This window comes from Odontesthes bonariensis, chromosome 6, assembly GCF_027942865.1.
Source record: "Odontesthes bonariensis isolate fOdoBon6 chromosome 6, fOdoBon6.hap1, whole genome shotgun sequence".
NCBI classification, from domain to species: domain Eukaryota; kingdom Metazoa; phylum Chordata; class Actinopteri; order Atheriniformes; family Atherinopsidae; genus Odontesthes; species Odontesthes bonariensis.
This window is the reverse complement of record NC_134511.1, coordinates 24,609,651-24,632,424: the sequence shown is the minus strand read 5'-3', so window position 1 is coordinate 24,632,424 and position 22,774 is coordinate 24,609,651. Positions and strand designations below refer to the sequence as shown.

The 22,774-nt window shown below is 41.3% G+C and overlaps 1 protein-coding gene across 1 annotated transcript in view; it reads right to left on the bottom strand.

The window, feature by feature from the left end:
* The window catches only part of npr3 (natriuretic peptide receptor 3), an 89,323-nt gene extending 66,930 nt beyond the window's left edge, over positions 1-22,393 (bottom strand). Inside the window, exon 1 of the mRNA XM_075468116.1 lies at positions 21,468-22,393. Within this exon, the coding sequence (XP_075324231.1) occupies positions 21,468-22,125 (658 nt within the window). The 5' untranslated portion in view covers positions 22,126-22,393. The remainder of the gene's footprint in view (positions 1-21,467) is intronic.
* Between the last annotated feature and the right edge of the window lie 381 nt (positions 22,394-22,774).

Genomic DNA, 22,774 nt, shown 5'->3' with positions numbered 1-22,774 from the left:
CATTCAGAGGCACACCAAGCATCCTATTCCTACTAAACAATGTATATAATCGTTCCAGTTCTCATCTCAGTCATGATTTTTGAACTAGTGGAAGTTTGTATTTCTTTGCTAGTCTTTGTTTCTTCATATTTAGCCATGTTCATAACATATTTGGGCTCCAGCCTTTGGACAGAGGGTGAGAACTGAAAAAACAGCAATCAATTCAAATCACTGTGTCTTTCCTCCACTCCTGATTTTCTGTGTTTGTGCTAGACATTTACATACATTTATGCTCCGCTTGCAGAATGTGGACTTCTGAATACAATCTGATGATGCAGCACTATTTTGCATGGGCTTGTGTGAAAAGTTTTCTAATAATTGCTTGAGAGCCTTCTGAAAAATTTAAAAAGTAACAAAGGATTGTGCTGTATAACTAAAAAAACAGTACTTAAACAACTAAATACAAAAAACTGAATAAGAAATAATGGGTTTCCTAACAGATGTATACAAAATATCCAGTTTTACTGAGGTTCTGGTCAGATGTATGAATATCATCTGGAAATTCCTGATAGACTTTCAGAGTCTATGGCTTTACATTTACCATCATCCGTGTAGCTATGAAAGGTTTTGAAAGGTATGAAAAAAGATGATGGATGCTGGAGGACATGTGATGGGTGCTGATCCAGCCACCCTCACAGAAAAGCTTTTGTCACTTCGGTACGAAAAAAAGGAGTAGCTTCAATTCCAAAACATTCCTAAAGCTGAAAGATGATGATGTAAAGATCCACATTCTTCAAGATCAAGGTTTCATGTTTTAACAACAGACTGCATCATAGCATGCTCAAAATGAGTAGGCCAACTTTCACTCACATTTCACTCAGCTCATTCAACTATCAGTTGACTTTTCTAATTTTTTGATGATGATGAGATGTGGAATCAGCGGCTAAAAAGAGGCAGAGGGTTACACCCTCCAACATAAAATGCCCCAGCAGTTCATAAGATTAAGATATTGCAAAGAATGAAATGCTGTGTATTCCATGCACTGCTTTTATGCCCCAGCATTGACGGGGATAACTACTTAACTAGCTATCAGCATAAACCACACACTCTAAGAAATGACACACTGGCAATGTTGTTGGCATTATGTGATATTTATTTGTTATATATATGTTAAAACAAATGCTACAAATTGATTTTTTTTACTGTCAACACAAACAGGTTTCTTTGTATTTAAATAACGTCACAATATTTCAAAACAAAAAAACGCCGTTAATTAAATCCAACGTAGCAAGTTCATCTTCAATGTAATAGCCTTTTAATTGGAAGATTGTCCCAAAGGGCTCTCCGTACTCATTGCACATGCGCAATGTGGACGCAATTGCGCAATTGTTCAACCTCCACTTTTAAACGTGACTGGCATTGTGGTTGTTGAATCCATCGCCATCATCGATTACTTGCTATGTACAACGTTTTTGGGGTGTCAGTCCCTTAAAGGCGATCAACTTATACTTATTGATATACATATTTAATGCTTTTGGGAGTATTTTTGGAGATTTGTTCAAACAAATGATGTCTGATATATTTCACAATATTCGAGTAGGTATCGTCACATTGGTTTGAGTTGAGAACATATTCCAGTTCCACGTGTTAGAAATAGTCAGACAACTTAACAAATGGAACTGTTGGGCCTGCTTGGGCAACGACATTGCTTCTTTGCATTTTTTTCTATATATTTTATGTTTCATGTTAATGATGAGGGGAGCCCTGGCGATCCCATCGGTTCTATGAATAAAATATATGTGTAGTGTATCTTGAAGTATACATCGATTAGCTGCTACTTTGATTGTCCAGAAATTGCCTTCAGAAATCAAAGACAAGTCCACAGTTTAAGTTGTTTTCTTGCCAGTTGAGTCGGGTCTAGTCTGTCTCCAAGCTACAACCCAGGGGAGAGATGATGGTTTCTCATCATCCTCACAAGCAGATAGAGACATTCTTTCCTCTCCTGAATCTAGCTCTTAAGATTCTTCACTTCAATCACAACTATGGCATCTAAATTTTGAAATACTTGAGTTTAGTTATGAGGTACAGGTTCAGTTAGAAAGAGGAAACCAAGCTTTCCTTAACAACGGTACACGGGCTCAGTGGTTAGAGTCGGTTTTCCAATAATAGTCGGATGGCGGTTCACTCTCACCACTCAAAAGATTAGTGGAACTGACAGGTGTCAGTCCACCTCCTTGTCACGGCCGAGGTGCCCTTGAGCAAGCACCGTACCCCATGCTCCCCGGGTGCTGTGAATGGCTGCCCACTGCTCCAGGCTGGCGTCTGTCTCTGAGGTTATGCTTGTCCCCAGAGATCTTATCAAACATGCAAAACTGGGACTGAGACTGATGTAATTCACAGAGAGCACAGCAGCGAGTATTCATGGCTTCGTAGAGTATTCGTAGCTTAGTCTTCACAGGGTTGAATGTTGCCCAAAGTCTGCAAACCTTGCTGAAGTTTTTCTATTTCAGTTTCCGTTTTTTGGCTTCTTAACTTCTTAACACGAGAAAAATCTTCGTTTAGCAGAGCTTCTATTTCCTTACTCAAATCTTGATGAAGAGCAGCGATTTGGTTGTTTGAAATCTTCCCAGGCATGCTTGTCAAGACTGTCATAACTCGCGTCTCAAAGAATGGTGAGTAAGCTGTGTTTCATCTGTCATTCAGAACTTCATCCCAGCAGTTTTTCTCCTCAGACTAGAGCTTTTCAGGTTTCACCCAGTGTGGGTAAATAACAAGAATAGTCTGTCAAATATTAAAGGTAGGGTAGGAGATCCTGGATTTTGAGTCCAGGAAAGCTGCATTTTGAAAATACACAGGTAAAAAGTCCCAATCCTTTTCTTCACTTTCCCCCCGAAGGCACGCCTCTAGAGTACATGAACGCGCACGAGCACGAGCACGAGCGCTGTTCTGACAGCAAGCATCGATCGCTGCCGTATTTAGTATTTAGTATATGCTAACTATACGTTTAATAATGCTAGGTGCTAGCCAAGCTGGCTCTAGTTTAGCTTCCTGCCAAGCTTCTGGACGTGTAATTTGTTCACGGAGCAGTGTACGCGCACAGGGGGAAGGAGGGGGAGGGGGAGCAGATTGCAGTTTGATAGACGGCATCAGTATCCAATCATTGTTAACGGTCCGTTCACAATGATTGGATACTGTTTTTCCTAGATTGTATGTTCTAGAGGCCACTAAAACTTTTCATATTAATGTCAAAACTTTTAATTAATTGGTTGCAATGGGGGTGTGAAGAGTATTTCAAGCAATATGTAAAAAAATGTTCAAGAAAAAGATCCCCTACCCAACCTTTAAGCACGATTTAAAAGATTGTCGAATCACAATTAAAAAAATCTGTCATTTGTTCTTACGGATGAAAAGTGCTCAGGTGCCATAACACTTCGGCCTGCTCCATGACAGCCTGCTAACAGATGTGGACACAACAGGCATGGAACACTTCCAGTCTGGAACACAGAGAGATGGAGTTTGAAAATAAAGTGAATATTTCAGAGGTCCTCCGAGCTGCCAGAAGAATACCACAGGAACTTTAGACAGGAAGTTATTTTTACAACCCCCTGTGATTTAAGAATCTCACCTCTGACATGTATGATCAGTTAACCTTTCATTCAGAAATGTTATTCTTATAATAAAAAAATACAAAGTTACACTTAACAAAATCAGAAAATACAGTGAAGACAACTATTGATCAATATTAAGTTGCTGTGTGGTACACACATAATGGTTGTAAAGGTGTTCAGTATGAATCTCTTTGTATTTCATTCTGATTCTTTATGAATAATGTTATGAACCAGGTCATTGAAATGGTTAAAAAAAATTGTAGAGTGAAAGATGAAAGGTTAACTTCATAAACTGATCAAACATGTCACAGAAGTGAGATCCTTAAATCAAAGGGGATTGAAAAAAATAATCATTTCCTTTCTAAAGTTCCTGTGGTATTCTTCTGGTCCCGTGTGGCACCAACAATCATGCCACATTCAAAGTCATTAAATCCCCTTTCTTCCCCATTCTGATGCTACATGCCTAAATGCATTGAGTTGTGGCCATGCGATTGGCTGATTAGCTATTTGTGTTAGGTGTAACAGGTGTACCTAATAAAGTGGCCAGTGAGTGTATATTAACATGTATACACGCTTGAAGTTAGATCAGTAGTAACATACCTCATAAGATACAGAGTAGCTGATTCTTAGTTTTTGAAATGCACAGTCTGCAAATCACACTCTCCATTGTGTATTCTCACACTGGCAATCCTTCTGGTGTCCTTTAAGAGCTAAAGGTCTATTTTGGTAAAGGCAAAGTATATCTTTGACGATAAATCCAGCAGCAGCTATCACATCATCACCTGGGTGAATGTACTCCAGGGGATCCTTGGTTAGAGGGAATAAACTTGCCACTGCATTCTCTTCTAGTTAGTGGTGAGAACATGGGTGAACGTGATTATGCCCCAGGGTGTAGGATACCTTCCTGGAGTTCATGTTTGTGGGGTTTCTGCAAGCTGATTTTGGGAAGTCAATTTTGTAGTTTGTGCCAGGATCGTAATTTATGCAACACTGGGGCTTGTTTCAACTATTGTCACCTCAGGGAGCCTTGGGATATACCTCTTTGAGTGAGCTTCCATCAGGTCAATCCAGTACATCAACATTTTGCTGAGACTGCTTTGACAGATGCTGAACTGTTTTGCAAGGTACTGCAAGACAAAAAGGTTCCCAGAGGTAAGAGCTATAGCAGTATGGAAGTCTTTGTAAGGGGGCTGATTGCCGTACAGCATCCCATCGTCACATGTGATGGACTTCAGTGGGGTCTGACTGTAACTGATCACCTGTTAAAGTCCTAGTCCAGTAGTTCCTACTGAGTCTACACATTTTGTTTTCCTCAGTTTTAATGTTTACAGTTAGTGAAGTGGCTGGCTGTAACAGTTCATCTGTGAAAGAGAAAATAATACAAAAAGTACACATAAGTACAGATATACACTCACCGGCCACTTTATTAGGAACACCTTGCTAGTAAAAGATTGGACCCCCTTTTGCCTTCAGAACTGCCTTATTGTTCGTGGCATACTTTCAACAAGGTGTTGGAAACATTCCTCAGAGATTTTGCTCCATATTGACATGACAGCATCACGCAGTTGCTGCAGATTTGTCGACTGCACATCTGTGATGAGAATCTCCAGTTCCACCACATCCCAAAGGTGCTCCATTGGATTGAGATCTGGTGACTGTGGAGGTCATTGGAGGGCAGGGAACTCATTGTCATGTTTGAGATGATATGAGCTTTGTGACATGGTGCGACAAGGTAGGAAATAGGAAGATGGTACACTGTGGTCATAAAAGGATGGACATGGTCAGCATCACTACTCAGGTAGGCTGCGGCATTTAAACGATGCTCAATTGGTACTAAGGGGCCCAAAGTGTGCCAAGAAAATATCCCCCACACCATTACACCACCAGCAGCTGGCAGGATGGATCCATGCTTTCATGTTGTTTACAACAAATTATGACCCGATCACCTGAATGTCGCAGCTGAAGTCGAGACTTGTCAGACCAGGCAACGTTTTTCGAATCTTCTATTGTCCAGTTTTGGGGAGCCTGTGCGAATTCTAGTCCCAGTTTCCTGTTCTTAGCTGACAGGGTCTTCTGCTACTGTAGCCCATCTTCTTCAAGGTTCGACATGTTGTGCGTTCAGAGATGGTATTCTGCATTCCTTGGTTGGAACGAGGGCTTATTTGAGTTACTATTGTCATCTTATCATCTCGAACCAGTCCGCCCATTCTCTAGAGATGGCTGTGCATCATCTAAAAAAATACACATTCATACATAACTAGATGTACTCATGTTTGATATTGTTGCATTTATATTAATGCATGTTAATTGATGTTTGTGATTAGTTATCCGATGCCCACTCCACCTTCATAAGAACAGGCACATACCCAGAGCAAAAAACCTGAGTTAATAACCAGTGTGGTGACATCACTTAGTGAAGTTTCTGTTTCCTAGTCGATTCCATCGGGTAGCTAATATGCAAAAACTCCTGTGTATGATGGTTAGTGTATACGACCCTCGGCCTGCCTGGGTACACCCGACAGCTTCACACTATCTCCTGATGACCTGGAACCAGTTAACATTCTTTTAAACTTTATTTTAGATATAAAGTCATGGATGGCAGAGAATTTCTTACAGCTCAACCAGGGTAAGACTGAAGTTTTAATTATTGGTCCTTAAGACAAGAGAGAGATCATTTTACCCAAACTACAAAACTTTAAATCTTCTCAACATTTAAAAAATGGAGTAAGTCATGGAGTTCCTCAGGGTTTTGTGCTTGGACCAGTTCTTTTCACTTTATACATGCTTCCATTAGCTAAAATTAGTAGACAGCATGGCATAAATTTCCACTGCTATGCTGATGATATTCAGCTGTACTTATCTATAAAACCAGATGAACCCAATAGGTTGGTCAGACTACAAGCATAAAGACATGGATGACTCAGAACTGTCTGCTTCTAAATTCAGACAAAACTGAAGTTGTTATCTTTGGACCTAACAGGAGAGATCATATTTCTCCAGTTTTAGCTTCTCTTCATTGGCTCCCTGTTAAATTCAGAATAGAATTTAAGATTCTTCTCCTCACATATAAAGCTCTTAATGACCGAGCTCCATCATATCTTAAAGATCTCATTATAAGATATTTTCCTAACAGAGCACTTCGCTCCCAAATTGCAGGTTTACTTGAGGTTCCCAGAGTTTCTAAAAGTAGAATGGGAGGCAGAGCCTTCAGTTATCAGGCCCTTCTCTTGTGGAATAAGCTGCCAGTTTGGCTTCAGGAAGCAGACACCCTATCTACCTTCAAGATCAGGCTTAAAACTTTCCTTTTTGATCAAGCTTCTAGTTAGGGATGGCTCAGGTGATCCTGAAACATCCCATAGTTAAGCTGCTATAGGCCCAGACTGCTGGGGGAGCTCATCTGTCACACCTTTCCTCACTTTACTCTCTTTTTCTCTTTTTCCTGTTTAATTTCTCAAATGACATTATGTAAAGGGTGGAATGCTCTCTTCGGGTCGGGAATGAGATCCTTCCCCAAGTGGAGGAGTTCAAGTATCTCGGGGTCTTGTTCACGAGTGAGGGACGAATGGAACAGGAGATGGACAGACGGATTGGTGCGGCGTCTGCAGTGATGCGGGCTCTGCACCGGCCCGTCGGAGCTGAGCCAGAAGGCGAAGCTCTCGATTTACCGGTCAATCTATGTTCCTACCCCTCACCTATGGTCACGAGCTGTGGGTAGTGACCGAAAGAACGAGATCGCGAATACAAGCGGCTGAAATGAGTTTCCTCCGCAGGGTGTCTGGGCTCTCCCTTAGAGATAGGGTGAGAAGCTCGGTCATCCGGGAGGGGCTCGGAGTAGAACCGCTGCTCCTCCGCATCGAGAGGAGTCAGATGAGGTGGCTCGGGCATCTGGTGAGAATGCCTCCTGGACGCCTCCCCGGTGAGGTGTTCCGGGCCCGTCCCACTGGGAGGAGACCCCGGGAAGACCCAGGACACGTTGGAGAGACTATATCTCTCGGCTGGCCTGGGAACGCCTCGGGGTCCCCCCAGAAGAGCTGGAGGAAGTGGCCGGGGACAGGGACGTCTGGGTCTCTTTGCTCAAGCTGCTGCCCCCGCGACCCGATCCCCGGACCAGCGGAAGATAATGGATGGATGGATGGATGGACATTATGTACATGTGACATTATTGTGGTCATTAACTCGTGTTTCCCTGTTCCAACAGGTATCCTTTGAATGGTGTTACAGTGTTTGTTGTCCCCTCTTTTCTGTCTTCTCAAACCCCAGCTGGTGGAGGCGGATGGCCACCCTTCCTGAGTCTGGTTCTGCCAGTGGTTTCTTCCTGTTTAAAGGGAGTTGTTCCTTTCCACAGTCGCCTCAGGCACGCTCAGGCCGGGAGATTGGACTGCAGACAAGTTTCGGTGCAATCTGTTGGTTTCCTTAGCTACGAAATTGTTTTTGAATTGGCTCTATATGAATGAATTGGATTATTTTTAAATTAATTAATTGGATTTAATTGGATTGTGATTACAATGAATTGAACTCCAATTGGCTTAAATTGGACTGTATTATTGAAGTGCCTTGAGATGACATTTGTTGTGATTTGGCGCTATATAAATAAACTGAATTGAATTAAAAGAGTTTAAAACCACTCTTAAAAAGACTATGGTCACACCATCCCTCCCAATCTTTCATCAGTCATTTTCAGCAACTCTACTGACACTAAACCTCCTAATTTACCCTTCAAGACCTTGCTAGCTGGGATATGGATTACATTTGACTGGAAGCTTACCAGAGCTCCAACTCATGATAGAGGAGATTTTTCATTATCTTAAACTTGAAAAGCTCAGATTCAAAAGAGAAACAAATAAAATAATTTAAATGAATTTAAAAACAAGCAACAGTCCAGATAAATTAAAAGATATCGTGTAGATTTCATGCATAGACACATGAGAAAAGAAATGTTTTTAACCTGGATTTAAAAATGTCTCCATTTGGTGAAAGTTTAATCTCCACTGGCAGTTTGTTCCACTTGTTTGCAGCATAACAGCTAAATGCTGCTTCTCCATGTTTAGTCTGGACTCTGGACTGGACCAGCTGACCTGAGTCCTTGGATCTAAGAGCTCTGCTGGGTTTATATTCTCTGAACATATCACAGATGTATTTTGGGCCTAAACCATTCTGGGATTTGTAAACCATCAGCAGGCTTTTAAAATCTATTCTGTGACTGACTGGAAGCCAGTGTAAAGATTTTAAAACTGGTGTGATGTGTTCAGATCTCTTAGTCCGGGTTAAAACTCTAGCAGCAGCGTTCTGGATGAGCTGCAGATGTTTAATGTTCTTTTTGGGAAGTCCAGTTAAAAGAGTGTTACAGTAATGGAGTCTACTGGAGATGAATGCATGGATGAGTTTCTCCTGGTCTTTTTGGGAGAGGAAACCTTTAATTCTGTTGATGTTTCTGAGATGGTAAAAAGCTGCCTTGGTGACAGCTTTGATGTGGCTGCTGAAAGTCAGATCTGAGTCTATCAACACTCCGAGGTTACCAACTTGGTCAGTGATTGTAAGGTCCCGAGTCTCAAGATATTTACCAACGCTGACCCTCTTCTCTTTGCTCCCAAACAGAATAATCTCAGTTTTGTCTTCATTTAATTGTAGAAAATTCTCTCTCATCCAGGTGTTTACTTCCTCCAGACACTGACACAGTACGTCTGCTGGGTTGCAGTCGTCCGGTGACAGAGACACATAAAGTTGTGTATCGTCTGCATAACTGTGATAATTGATGTTAAAGTTCTGCAATATCTGACCCAAAGGGAGCATTTACAAGTTAAACAGAAGAGGTCCAAGAATTGACCCCTGGGTACTCCACAAGTCATGGCCACTCGCTCAGATTCATAACTGCCAATAGTAACAAAATAACTCCGGCCTTCTAAGTAGGACCTGAACCAGTTAAGGACCGTATAGTCATTTAGTTTATCCCTGGGCCTGTTTTCATCTTGTCTTGCAGATGCAGGTCACCTCACACACCCATTCTCAATTTCTTTGATTTTGATAATTAATCATTTTATTTTTGTGGTGGGCAAGAGGGTATCTTTATTATAATTGTCATTAATAAAAAAAACAATTAATAGTCACTGTGTCAATACTTCAGCTGGAGTATTTATGCACCTCATCTGTAGTGTCTGAAATGAAAATGAAAAAATGAAAAGTATATCCAGAATTAAACTCTTACTCAGCTAAACTCTCTGTATAAAATTAAACTCAAATATGGAATGTGTGAAGTTTAAAAGCTCTGACAATATGATATATCTGACATACATTTTTAAATGTAAAAAAAAAAAAAAAATATTAATAAATAAATCTGATGCATGCAGACATGTGGTTATTGTGTAAATCGAGGATAACTAAATAAGAGGCTGCCAATCTAAGAAGAGTAGTTGTTCAGAAATTATTTTCTGAACTGATCAACAGTTAACTTTCATTAACGAGATTACCAACATAAAATGGTTTGGCGCTTTCTTCAATATTTTAGTGTGGTGAAAATGTGAGCAAACTAATCATTCATCTTTATGATATTCTAAAAGGGAACCTAGGTAGTCTTAGATGTATTAGAACAGCTTAGTAGTCAGCTTTTTCAGCAATGGTATCGGGGTTTTTTTGTAGTTACATTGCCAAATGTTTAACTTCCTGATAAACTAACAACATGTGCAACATGATTGACATGGAACAGTAACACAAAGCCATGATGAAAGCACAGATGAAATGAATCATTAAGACGTCACCCCTGCTAACATCTGCCAATGTGATAAGGACAAACAACCTGCTGCCAACATAAACTTAATAACGCACAATTTGATTACCAGGAGGACTCTGTCATCTGCTTTTATATTGTAGTGATGGTCTATCATAAGCTTAAAAGCTTGAATGTTGATTATTTCTATATTAATTTATGGCAACATCCTGCAAATGCTGCGTTACGTTTAATCCCTATATTGCATAAACTAGTATTCCAGTTAATAATGCATGAACACAAATGCAGTTATTATTTACGGCCATTTTGGACATTGGACTGCTTTCTCAAAACAATTTTTTTTTTTCAAGTTATTTCACAGCAGAACTTTTCTCTCAAACCAGGAGGGAGCAGGCTAAGGGAGAACAAATGGAGTGGGGAGACTGGATCCCAGAGAGATGACAGGCCCAGGCACTGCAGCACAGGCACAGAAGCAGCGGCATCATTCCTCTCAGTAGTCCTTTTCGCACATGCACTGTAGCCCCAACATTTTTTAGGCATTGTCTGGAGGGGGCAGTATGTTTGGATTAAAGTTTGAATGCAATTTAACCTTCAAGTTCCCAAGTATCGTGTCAGATTAATGTCAGCATTAAAAAAGATCTACCCTGCACATGGATTAATATCATTGAGGTGGTCATTGAATTAATATTCCAGAGACCATTTATCTGAGTATGTGGACTTGCTGTTCTTCTACAACTTTAGCAAGTTTTGTCCAGCACCTGAAGTTTTTCTAACAGATGTGCATGCTTTTGTGCCATCTCCAACTCTCATCTCAGACTTAACTCATTTTGTGAATAAGTTTTTACATTTACTTACATACTGTACTTTGGAGCAGTTTTGGGAACTTGTAGTTCAGTAGTTACATTTTTGTATTTGCTATTTTATACTTCCACTTCACTAAATATCACATGAAAATCTTGTGCCTCCAACTCTACAACAGCTTTAGTTCCTAGTAACTTTTAAGATAAAGATGTTGTGATTAATAACAAACTTTAATCACATGATTTTATCTCAGTTTAAAAAGTTCTAATGATCTGGTATCTCAAAAACACATTTCTCTGTTCTCTTTCATCAATTATCACATAATCATTTATCAACTTGTTGGATGGTGTTTTAATGCAGCTCCAATAGTTGCATATATGTAACTGATATTACTTATATGCAACTATTGAAGCTGCATTAAAACACCATCCAACAAGTTGATAAATTATTATGTGTATATAACGCTCGTCAATTTGACAGGAATAATGGCATTTTGTTTTGACAGCAAACACATTTGATAAGTTGGAGAATGTGCAATACCATCTGAGTCTTATGTGCCGCCACGGTGTCACAAACCTAGTTCAATTACTATTCAAAAGAATACAAACACGCACAACTATAAGATAACACCTTGACCTATACAAGAATCATCAATTAATGCACTTCAATTATAAACTCAATTTTGTAGAGAATTAAGGAACTAAGAATTAGTTCCTTAATTAGAATAAGAATGAATTAATTATTTCAAATTTAAAACAGACTGCTTGGAATACTGGTTCCTTTATTTATGGATATGCATAAAATTGCACAACATCATTCCCACAGCAGACAGCCAGACAGAAACTATGAAACAATGGACTAAAGAAAACAAAAGCAGGTTTCAGCAGAGAGCAATAAAAGAGACAAACAGTGTGTGGGAGTCTACCAGCTGAACAGAAAACAGAGAGAAAGAGTATCCATGTATGACAACATGTTGTTTTGGCCTTAGCACAGACATCTGTGACTTCCCATCCATCCATGTCCACATCCACGTCATACTCTGCCATCCATTGTGTTTTTATCTGGGATGGTGCTCCCGCAGACAGATGTTACACAGTGCTGCTGCTCTGTGTTCTTTGACATAATTCCTTTTGTCTGATGTGTTGTTCATACTTTCACCTGTTGCTGAAGTTATGGATAGATACATGGATAGATGTCTGCTCTTAAATGCGTCTGTCTATGAAACTGTACTGCAACTGTGTTGGAACATGAAAAATAATTCATAACCTTCATCTCATTCAGATCTTTTTACATCTCACTGGAAGTTGTCCACAGAACTAAAAGGGTCCACTGTAAAGGCAGAATGAGTTGTGACAGAGAGCACGAGGGCTTTCACAGCTCACAGCAGGGAGAACCATGTTCCCACATCAGGCTCCGCGGAGTAGGCCTAAATGCTTCAGTTCAACTACAATTATTTGGGTTATTTAACTCTTGGCGAAACTGTGATATGATGAGCATTTGATTGACAAAAATGCTTGACTGCTTTTAGAGTCTGACATTTCTACAACAACAACTTACATCTTCTTAGCACCAACACCAGAAACACAACTTCTTCTTCCTACTAGCTTCTGATTAGTTGATCCTGACCCCCCCCCCCCCCTCTCTCTCTCTCTCTCTCTCACCAGCTGCTCCCCCCAGTGCCACCCACCCTCCTGCTCTGCTCAACATCTGCAGATATAACTAAGCATTTTGAAAAATATTTAGAGCAGAGGTTTGGAGCAGATCTGTGAATTTGTAAACACTGAGTTGTAGCTGTAGAGGGAGAAAGGGACCAGAGTGTAAAAATAGATCTAAATGATGGATAAAAAGTTGTCAGATGTAATGTAAATAGCATCCTTTAAACAAATGCACTTTGCAATTGTCTCTGGAGTTTTCCCGTCCCTTTTTGGCTCATCTTTTTCTTGAATGGCACCACACTTGTAGCAGCTCGCTGCAGTAGCTGTGGAAATATTGTTTCTCGCTTTACATCTTCTTCAGACTTTTTAAATGAGTTTCTTTCTGGTTTGGACGATGTGCTGCGGATGGATGAAGGACTGCTGATAACTGGCAATTCTTTACATGTTATGATCCTTAACAATGGAAATGAGAAAGTTCTTTGCATATTGGAGCAGTTGATTGAGCTTTCCAAAGCCCAAGTAATGTCTGGAATAAAACTAAATCTGGATGAGTTAATGAGTAGGCATCGAGGAAGCTTAAAGCATTCCTTCCCTTAATCATCGTGGGAAGCACAATATCACTGACAGATAAGATGGACAAGCTTGGAGCCCTGACAAGGACCAAGCAGGAATATCAGGAGAGCAGTTTGATCTTTGTTCCCTTAAACAGGGCTGCATGCACATCTCTAACACCTCTTTAAGACCATCTGTGCAGACAAAGAGGGAAAAGTAAAGAAGGGATCATACTAGTTGTTAACAGATTGTGTAATACTCATAAGCAACTTAGCAACTTGGAAACCTAACCTACTCCAAAAAAGATTAGTTTTCCATAAGGCTGATCTTTTAAGAGATCAACACATTGAAAAGGACTTTGTGGCAGGACTGACGTTGAACTATGACCCAATTTTATTTGTTGGGGATTTTAATTTTCACGTCTGCTGTGAATCACGTCCCCTAGTACAAGACTTTCTGAACCTCAGTGACTCCTTTAATATTACTCAGTCTGTATCTGCCTCAGCACGTGAAAAGGGACACACACTGGACCTCACACTGGACCTAACACTGGACTAGGGCCCGACCGATATGGTTTTTTCAGGGCCGATACCGATACCGATAATTATGGTAATGGCAGGCCGATAACCGATATGTGCAACCGATAAATAGAAACATTAGTCACGATAAATTAAAAATAGCACACACTGACACAAACTTTCATATCCATTAAGTCTTGTTAATTGTAAAAATGAAAAGTGCAGGGAGCTGCCAGCAGAATTTGTAAAATAAAGCCAAAGATAACTTAGAATAAAACGGAAAATAAAATAATAATATAAACACATAATTATCAATAACAAAATAAATCACTCCCTGCTATGAGAATACTTGAATATATGCTATTTTGATATTAAGAAGTAATAGAAAATGAACTGACTGAGAACTAAAAATCAAGTGTAGGGAGCTGCTTATAGCATTTTAAACAGTAAAATAAACATAAACATTCCTGTACAACTTTACAATGAACCATCTACATTAGGATGCTTTAATGCCCATTCTCAAGCCTAATATTGCCAATTTAGCAGGATAATGTTGTAGTGGAGGAAGCACAGTTGCTCTGCGTGTTGTCCAATGAGACTTAAGTAGTTGGAGACGGGGTGTTGAAAAATGAAAGACGGGCGATCTGTGCCTACTCCTTTAAAAGTCAGCATTCCGAATGCTAAGAATCACCAGCGCGAGAGAATGATAAGTACTCGCGCAGGGTTTTACAGCGAGGTGAAACAAAAGCATTTAGGTCTGAGTTTAATATAATGTTTTCACGTCACAAATAAAGGCAACATAGTATTTGGATCATTGTACCTAGCGCACATCTAATGTCTGGACAAACTCCCTACAGATCGGCCAACTGCCAGCACTTTGATATCACACTGGGCGTGTTTAAATGGTCAAAGGGCTTAGCAACGCATAATAAAGTAACTAATAGGCTAAACGTGCAATGTGCCTTTAGGGCCTGAGTCGCGTCACGTACGGCTTCATGAAGTTGTTCACCTAACACCATGGTTGCTAGCTACTTGGTGGAGGTGTGACAGCCTGTCTGGCTACCCGTAACAAGATGTTACTCCAGATGTTTGAAAGGCAGCGACTGGCCAAAACTTAATTCTATTAAAGTTAATTAAGAGGGACAATACGACCAATCACCGTTGGTTCTAACGTGCTGAGGTAACCAGTTGTTACGGAACAAGATGGGCTCTCACACCGGCAGGCTACCAAGTAGCTAGCAGGCTTGCGCTAACAAATGGTTAGTCTCAGGAACAAACACAAACACGTTTTATTTGGTCTTCATTGACCATGGCTTTCAGTCCACCTTTCGTGTAGAACTACAGACACGTTCACGTTTCCATGTAGGGGTTTAAAAATGACTGTACACTATGCTGAGACTGCTTTATGGACAGCCGTTTCAGTGAGGAGTATTCACTGTCATTCTGGTCATCCTGACGTGAGCTAAAGGTTTGCGTCGTTACACAGATCAAATGGACCATTTTCACTAGTTGTATACACTAATAAAGACATTGTGGTGCCGTGCTTTTGCAACGTTGGTGTGTTTGTGACTTATTGCAGGGGATAAGGCTTCGTATATGCTTACCTTGAAGGGAGTTTGTTCTCTCTGCTTCAAGTAGCACTGCCACCACCGCGGCCCCACTCGCACTGCAGCCGCCTTGAAACCGCTCACAGCGTTCAGTAGCCCACCCCGCCCCCAACTTGCGCCACGGCCGCCTTGAAACCGTTCGCAGCCTTGCGTGTTGATTGGTTGTATTCCGTGTGCCAAACAAATCAGATGCTGTGACGGGCGGGGCAATGCTCATGAACTCAAAGTGGCGAGAGCAGAAGACGCGTTCAGAACGAAACGGCTGCAAAATTGGTTGTGAAAATTATATAAAATGGTCGGTGGAAATTTATGGAAAGTATGGCCGATGCCGATATCCCCAAAATGCTAAATATCGGCCCGATATATCGGTGGGGCCGATGATCGGTCGGGCCTTACACTGGACCTCACACCGGAGTTCCATGTCACAGAGATTGTTGACACACATCTCTGACCACTTTGCTGTTTGATTCAACATTACACTACCTCACTCCCTGCTTAACCCTTCAGCTGCCTATGAATTCTCTGTAGCTTTCTGTAACTCTGCACTGCAGGATCATGACTGTAGTCCCACTTCTGAGAAACTCTTGGGACACGTTTGATGGAATCTGTTCTGACATATTAGAATCAGTGGCTCCCTTTAGGTGCAAACGCTCGAAGTCAGGAGGTGAGTCTTGGCTTAATGACACCACTCGCACTCTTAGATGCATGTGTAGACGTGCTGAGAGAAAGTGGAAGAAGGATCATTTACAAGTTCCCTTAGATATTCTAAATGAAAGTCTCTTCGAGTTCTTCAGTTTAAGGTTTTATTCATTGCTTTTAAATGTGTGACTGGTTTGGCACCACCATATTTATCAGAGCTTCTACAGCTCCACAGTTCTGCTCGGGCCCTTCGGTGGTCAAACCAGCTGCTCCTGGCAGGACCTCGGTCCAGGCTGGAGCCTTCTCAGTAGCTCCTAAGCTGTGGAACAGCCTACCTCCATGTTAGAGCTGCACAGTCTGTGGGCATCTTAAACACTCCTCCTTTAAAACGCATCTCTTCTCCTTGGCGTTCACTCCCAGCTGAGCCAGGAATCTTGGCTCTCTCAACCTTCTCTTTATCCCTCTTACTCTCTTTTTATTTTCACATTTAATCTTAATTGTTTTTATATTGAATGATTAGTATCCCTTGTGTTGCATTTGTTGTCGTAGTGTTTTTGACTATTTTTAATCATGCTTTTGCTTCTGTACAGCCCTTTGGTCGACTGAGGTTGTTTTAAATGTGCTCTATAAATAAACTATGACTAAAAGACCAATCCATTTTTAGATAAATGAAAAAATTAAAGACTTTTACTGAGAACTATCTTGAAGAGAGATTTCTCAGCTGTCCCTTTTGCTGTAAATGTGTGGCTCCAGATCTATGATTACTGCCTTTTTTACAAAAATTCCTACGTTCCCAGAGATTAATAACCTGGGTTGGCTCCTTGAGTTGAAAATCAATATCACTACTTGAATGCTCTTGCAAAGGCTTATGTCACAACTCGGTCACTCCGGTCGTCACAGGATTGTCATCTAGCAGGGACTCTGTTCATGTGTCGTTCCACGATGGTGGAACGAGCTGCCGAGCGCTACCAGAACAGGGGCGTCCCTGAATATCTTCAACAAACTCTTGAAGCTCCCCCTACCCCCTCTACTGCACTTTATCTTTCTGCACTTCCCTCCATGCCTGCACTCTATCTCTGCACTGTCACCCCTGACAGAGTCTGACTGGTGGTTACCTTCTATGTAGCTTATTGTTAGCTTTGATGTTAGCTGTAATGTCATATATTTTTTCTATTGTAAGTCGCTTTGGATAAAAGCATCTGCTAAATGCAGAAACATAATATCAGGCTACCACTTAAGGCTCATTTATACTTAGGTTACATACGTAAATAGGTTAGTCCGTTTCAAACGTCTGTTTGCATCCTGCTGCCACAAAGCTAAAACTAACCTGAATTTCAACTGTGCACTTACATCAGCAACAACTTGGATGGCTGATTATGTTTCCTCATTCGACAGTTTTAAAAGTAACTTTTGGTCTTCTGCAGTAAATGACGGTTATACAAACGCCATGTTAGACCATCGTCAGATAGCTCCAAAACATTTTGAGTTCAAAATACTTGAAGGAGTTATCTCTTTCTGACAATGTCTCTGTGTCATTGAGTAAATCCAATATTACAATTTTTTAGTTTTTGTATGAAATTGAGTATATGACCAAAATGACTCTTCTTTTTTTATTCTTTTTATTTCAATCATCCAAACTTTCCTTTTGGTCGCCAGCCAGCATATATACATTGAAATCCTCACAGACATGACGTGACATCACCCATCCTTTTTCCATACCCATTTCATTTAATTCAGGGTCTCAGGGGGGCTGGAGCCTAACCCAGCTGCCATCGAGCGAGAGGCAGGTTACATCCTGGACAGGTCACCAGTCCATCACAGGACCCCACAGAGACAAACCAGCATGCATAATCACACTCACTCCTATCGGAATTTCTGAATTACTAATAGACCTGACGTGCATGTTTTTTTGGGCTGTGGAAGGAAGCCGAAGCACCTGGAAAGAACACACACATGCACCAGGAAAACATGCAAACTCCCCACAGAAAGAACCAGCTAAGAATCAAACCAGGGCAGGAGCAAGACAACAGTGCTAACCATCTTACCACCATGCATCCCATACACAACTGTGTACTGGTATTTGATCAACCAAAAATGACAGATAACCACATTACTCCTATAACTCTACTGACTACCCATGGCTGCCTACATCAAATTCAAGTTACCTATGCAAAAGAGTCACTTTTTGGTCTGCTCCAAGGCATCTAAAGTCAGTCATACCAGCTTATGCTGCTCCGCTGTGGAGCAAGATTGGGTCATAATGTTTGATTCTTTGAAAAAAATATTTGAAACTTAAAGTCAGTTTTTGATCTTGAACTTTGAAAAACAAAAAACTGTATTCAAAATAAAAAGAAATGCACCTTTACATTTTTTTTTTTCAGATTTTGAAGTCTTCAGCTGCTCCTAGGTAAACAAACATCACTTCCCTGGCTCTATTACCAGAAACATACAGATGAACCCGTGAACACACATAAAGTCAGAAGTTAAATGGCAAATCTTACAGTGTACTACCTATTTCTTTGGCAGACTTTAAAAAATAATCAGGATCACAATAGTTATGATGACTAACAGACTATGAAATGATAATACTTTCAGGATTTCAGGAGCAATTCAGTGCGAGTTAGATAAAACTGCAGCTGTGTTTGAGAAACAAATGCTTGCAAGGACTGCGTCGTACATCCCAAACAGTTTGCATTAACATGTTGCTGGCCTTGAAGGTAGGGTAGGAGATCCTGGATTTTGAGTCCAGCGAAGCTGCATTTTGAAAATAAACAGGTCAAAAGTCCCAACCCTTTTCTTCACTTTCCCCCCGAAGGCACGCCTCTAGAGTACATGAACGCGCACGAAGGTGCACGAGCGCTGTTCTGACAGCAAGCATCGATCGTTGCCGTATATAGTATTTAGTATTTAGTATATGCTAACTATACGTTTAATAATGCTAGGTGCTAGCCAAGCTGGCTCTAGTTTAGCTTCCTGCCAAGCTTCTGGACGCGTAATCGTTCACGAAGAAGGGCACAGGGGGAAGGAGGGGGAGGGAGGAGCAGATTGCAGTTTGATAGATGGCATCAGAATCCAATCATTGTTAACGGTCCGTTCAGTATGATTAGATAGTGTTTTTCCTAGATTGTACGTTCTAGAGGCCACTAAAACTTTTCATTTTTGTGTCAAAACTTTTAATTAATTGGTTGCAATGGGGGTATGAAGAGTATTTCAAGCAATATGTAAAAAAATGTTCCATAAAAAGAACCCCTACCCCACCTTTAAAGCTGCAGTCTGCAACTCTTTTTCAAGCATAATGCCTGGAACTGTCCGGGGATTCTGAAAGTAGTACATTAAATACCCCAATACAAAAAAAAAAGAGTTCTCTAGGTCCCCTATATGTCCCGCTAGGTCCCTCCAAAGCCAGCAGGTTTGTTTACAAAATTGCAGACCGGACCGGTAAAAGGTAACCAATCAGGTTACGAGCTGGGCTCTGTTGCCTGTCAATCACAGATTGTGCACGCGCGATACAAGGTAGGCTCGTCCCCACGCTTATTTATCTAGACTATTGAACTTCATTACGGGCTAGTCTACTTACTGTGTCTTCCATGATCGCAAATGACAGGTGAGTTGATGAATGAGGAGTCGTGTAGGCGCATCTGGCGTGCACGTCTACGTGCACGAGTTCTCATGTGTTTTGAAGGGGCGGGACAGGAAGTTGAATAACTTTTTATTTTTCGGTTAAAAAATAAGCATTTCTTGCATTTTGCGACTACGGAGGTCACCGTTTTCAACTTCAAGCGTTCTGATAGATCATGTAAACTCTTAAAATGCCAAAAAGTAGGACTTTACGTATGACAACAAATCCTGCAGACTGCAGCTTTAAAACGTCCTCTCCCTTTTGTGTGTGTCCACTTATCAAACAGGTCAGTCTACATTAGGAGATTTGGATGATTCCGTGGAGTATTTCCACAAAAAGTAAAAAACTTCCCTGATCGCTGGCGCCAGAAGAAGAGCCCGGGGAAGACACCGTCTTTAAATGCTGCAGGCGCTGCTTCGTGGCTGTGGGAAATGTACACACCTGAGTTGTGGCTAAGAATACTGCCCAAATCGTTCTTACACTGCGAGTTGTGCAAAGTGCTAACCGAAATAGCTTAAATGACTGAACTGTCGGTGACGCATGTTCTTTTCACTACCAATCACATAGATACATTGTTTAGGACGTGTCTGATACATTTTTGCAGTTGCAACATTTCCTTACGGCAACGTGATACACGGACTCAGCTGCCACTGTTATGCTGTCACTCATGAGCTCTCACCCTGTCATCTAATGCCTCTCGCCGACACGGGGACAAAAGTTTGAAAGTGAAAAAAGGAATCTGAAAGTGAACTAAAAATATTTGAAAGAAAAAAAAGAAAAAAATGGTTTTCTGAAAACTTCAAATCTGAACCTGAAAGAAGAACATCTCAAATACAAGAAAATAAATAAAGTTGCACTTCTTTTTAATTTGGTTCAAATTTGTTTTTCAAAGCTCAAGATCTAAAACTGACTCTCAGTTTCAACTTACATTTCTTCAGTTTCAAATATTTTTTTCAAAGGAACAAACATTATGACCCTGATCGAGCTCCATACTTCTCTCTGTAAAGCAACGGCTACGGCTACTCCTTGGGAAACAGCAAGCTCGGTCAAGACTATTTTCCAGTTGAAGTTCCCCAATAATGGAAAGAGCTATCAAATACTAATCTGCTATGCATGCATTTACTTTTCTCTTCTTAACATGTCCTTCATACACTTTGTCCTTTCAGCTTTAAGGTCAAATTTGTCTGATATGGCTATCCATGGCATGTCAAAGAAAAACTGAGAGTTTTTTCCTAATCAAATGGAGAATGGATTTAGAACAGGAAATTTAGATTTTGATTCTGAAAAGATATATTTTTCATGAATAGTGAGAATGATCCAGTTTTTTTGGGACGGAGTTGCACACACTAAAGAAATTCTTTTGTCCCAACGGGCTGTGTTGAAGCATAAAGGTGCTCATAGCAAATATTGACTTGTAGGCTTGTTTTACACACACACACACACACTCACTGTATACACATACCAACATACATATCAGCCAAAGGTTTTGCGCTTCTCCTCATAAAACCACAGAGATGAACCATGTACTGCCATGGTAAAACATGGCTTCATCATTGGTTGAATTGGTCAGTAGTTCATCCATAGAAGCAGTATCTAATTGAATTCACTAACAATGATTACCTTGCTTTTACTCAGCCAGTATGATGAGCATTTTTCACTCTTTTCTTACATTCAGTAGACCTATAGAAAATGTGTTTACAAACTGATCATTGAATAACTGATGATATTCATATCTGAACACATCTTTGAGTAATGAGGGCTGCTTTACCTTCGAAGTCATAGATGTTCTGGAGGATGTTTTCAATATATGAGGGATGTTCATCTGAAATGGTATAGGTCTTAATATCGTGGTCCATCAGATGGTAGACTCCTTCCAAAGTGAAGTAACAGTTCCGCTCCTCTTTGTCGTCCTCGTACACCAGGAGCGCGCTCTTCCACTTGAAGTGTTCGAACATGGCAGTGAAGGTCTCTGCCATTTTCACGTAGGATGGGGCAATGCGGGTCAGGTGGGAATATTCCGTCTTCTTGTTCTCGAAGGCGGTTGCCAAAGCACCTGCCGATATCACCGGGATCTTCCAGTGGGATGCCAGCCTCACCACCCCCGCCGCCTCGTATTCGCGCACGGGACCCAGGATCAGGTCCGGCTTCTGTTCACAGAACCTGTCCACTAACGTAAACAGAGCGTCATTGGCCCACTCGGAGTTCTCAAACTGAATATTGAAGTGGAACCCCGAGTAGTTCCCGCCGCTTGCCCCCAGCCGCTGCTGCGCGTAACGGATCGCCGGCGCGACTCTGGCGTGGGAAAACAGGAAAGAGTTGTTCTGTGGGAGAAACACCAAAACCTCTATCTCCTCGGTCAGAGCGCGAGTCAGAGCTGGGCTCAGGATCATCAGAAAGAAGACAGACTGTTTGGTGAAATGTGCCATGGTGCCACTGTCCCCGCAGATAAATAGCAGCGGGGCTGGACAGTTGTTCCCCTGAGCAGCGCGCAGCACCTCCGCCTTCCAAATACACCCGACCGGCTTTCTCTGCTGAAGGGGGGTTCTGGAGGAAATCAACTAGATTTGTTTCTGAACCGAGAGTCCTCCTGAACTTGCGCCGACTTGGAACGGTTGCTCGTGCAAGCCTCGCGAACCCCGTCCAGCTCCGTCTGCAGCCAGCACACGCGCTGGCTCCAGCCTGGAGTTTTGAAGCATCTTTTCAGGATTATTCCTGCGTCATCCAAGTGCTGCCCACCTCCGTCTTAAAGCTACACTGCTGCCGAGCTCACAATGAGCCACTTCACCGCAGCGGGGCTCAATGTGCGCCTGAAAGGACTTTCCAAATACGGAACCTTCATTCGTGTTTCTCAAAGATGCACTTAAGGCTGATGCACATTAGTTTGGACGGCAACAGGTTCAACTAGATAAAAAAAAAAAAAAAGCCTTTGAGAAAGCACATTATCACATTTGAGGAAAAGCAGCTAGGGCTGCACTCCGGAACAGGAACAATGTTGTTTAACACTCCAGCCTCCAGCCTTGGGTTTCCTTTCATTCCCTTCAAAATCCCACGTGGATATAAGGTGCAACTTTAAGC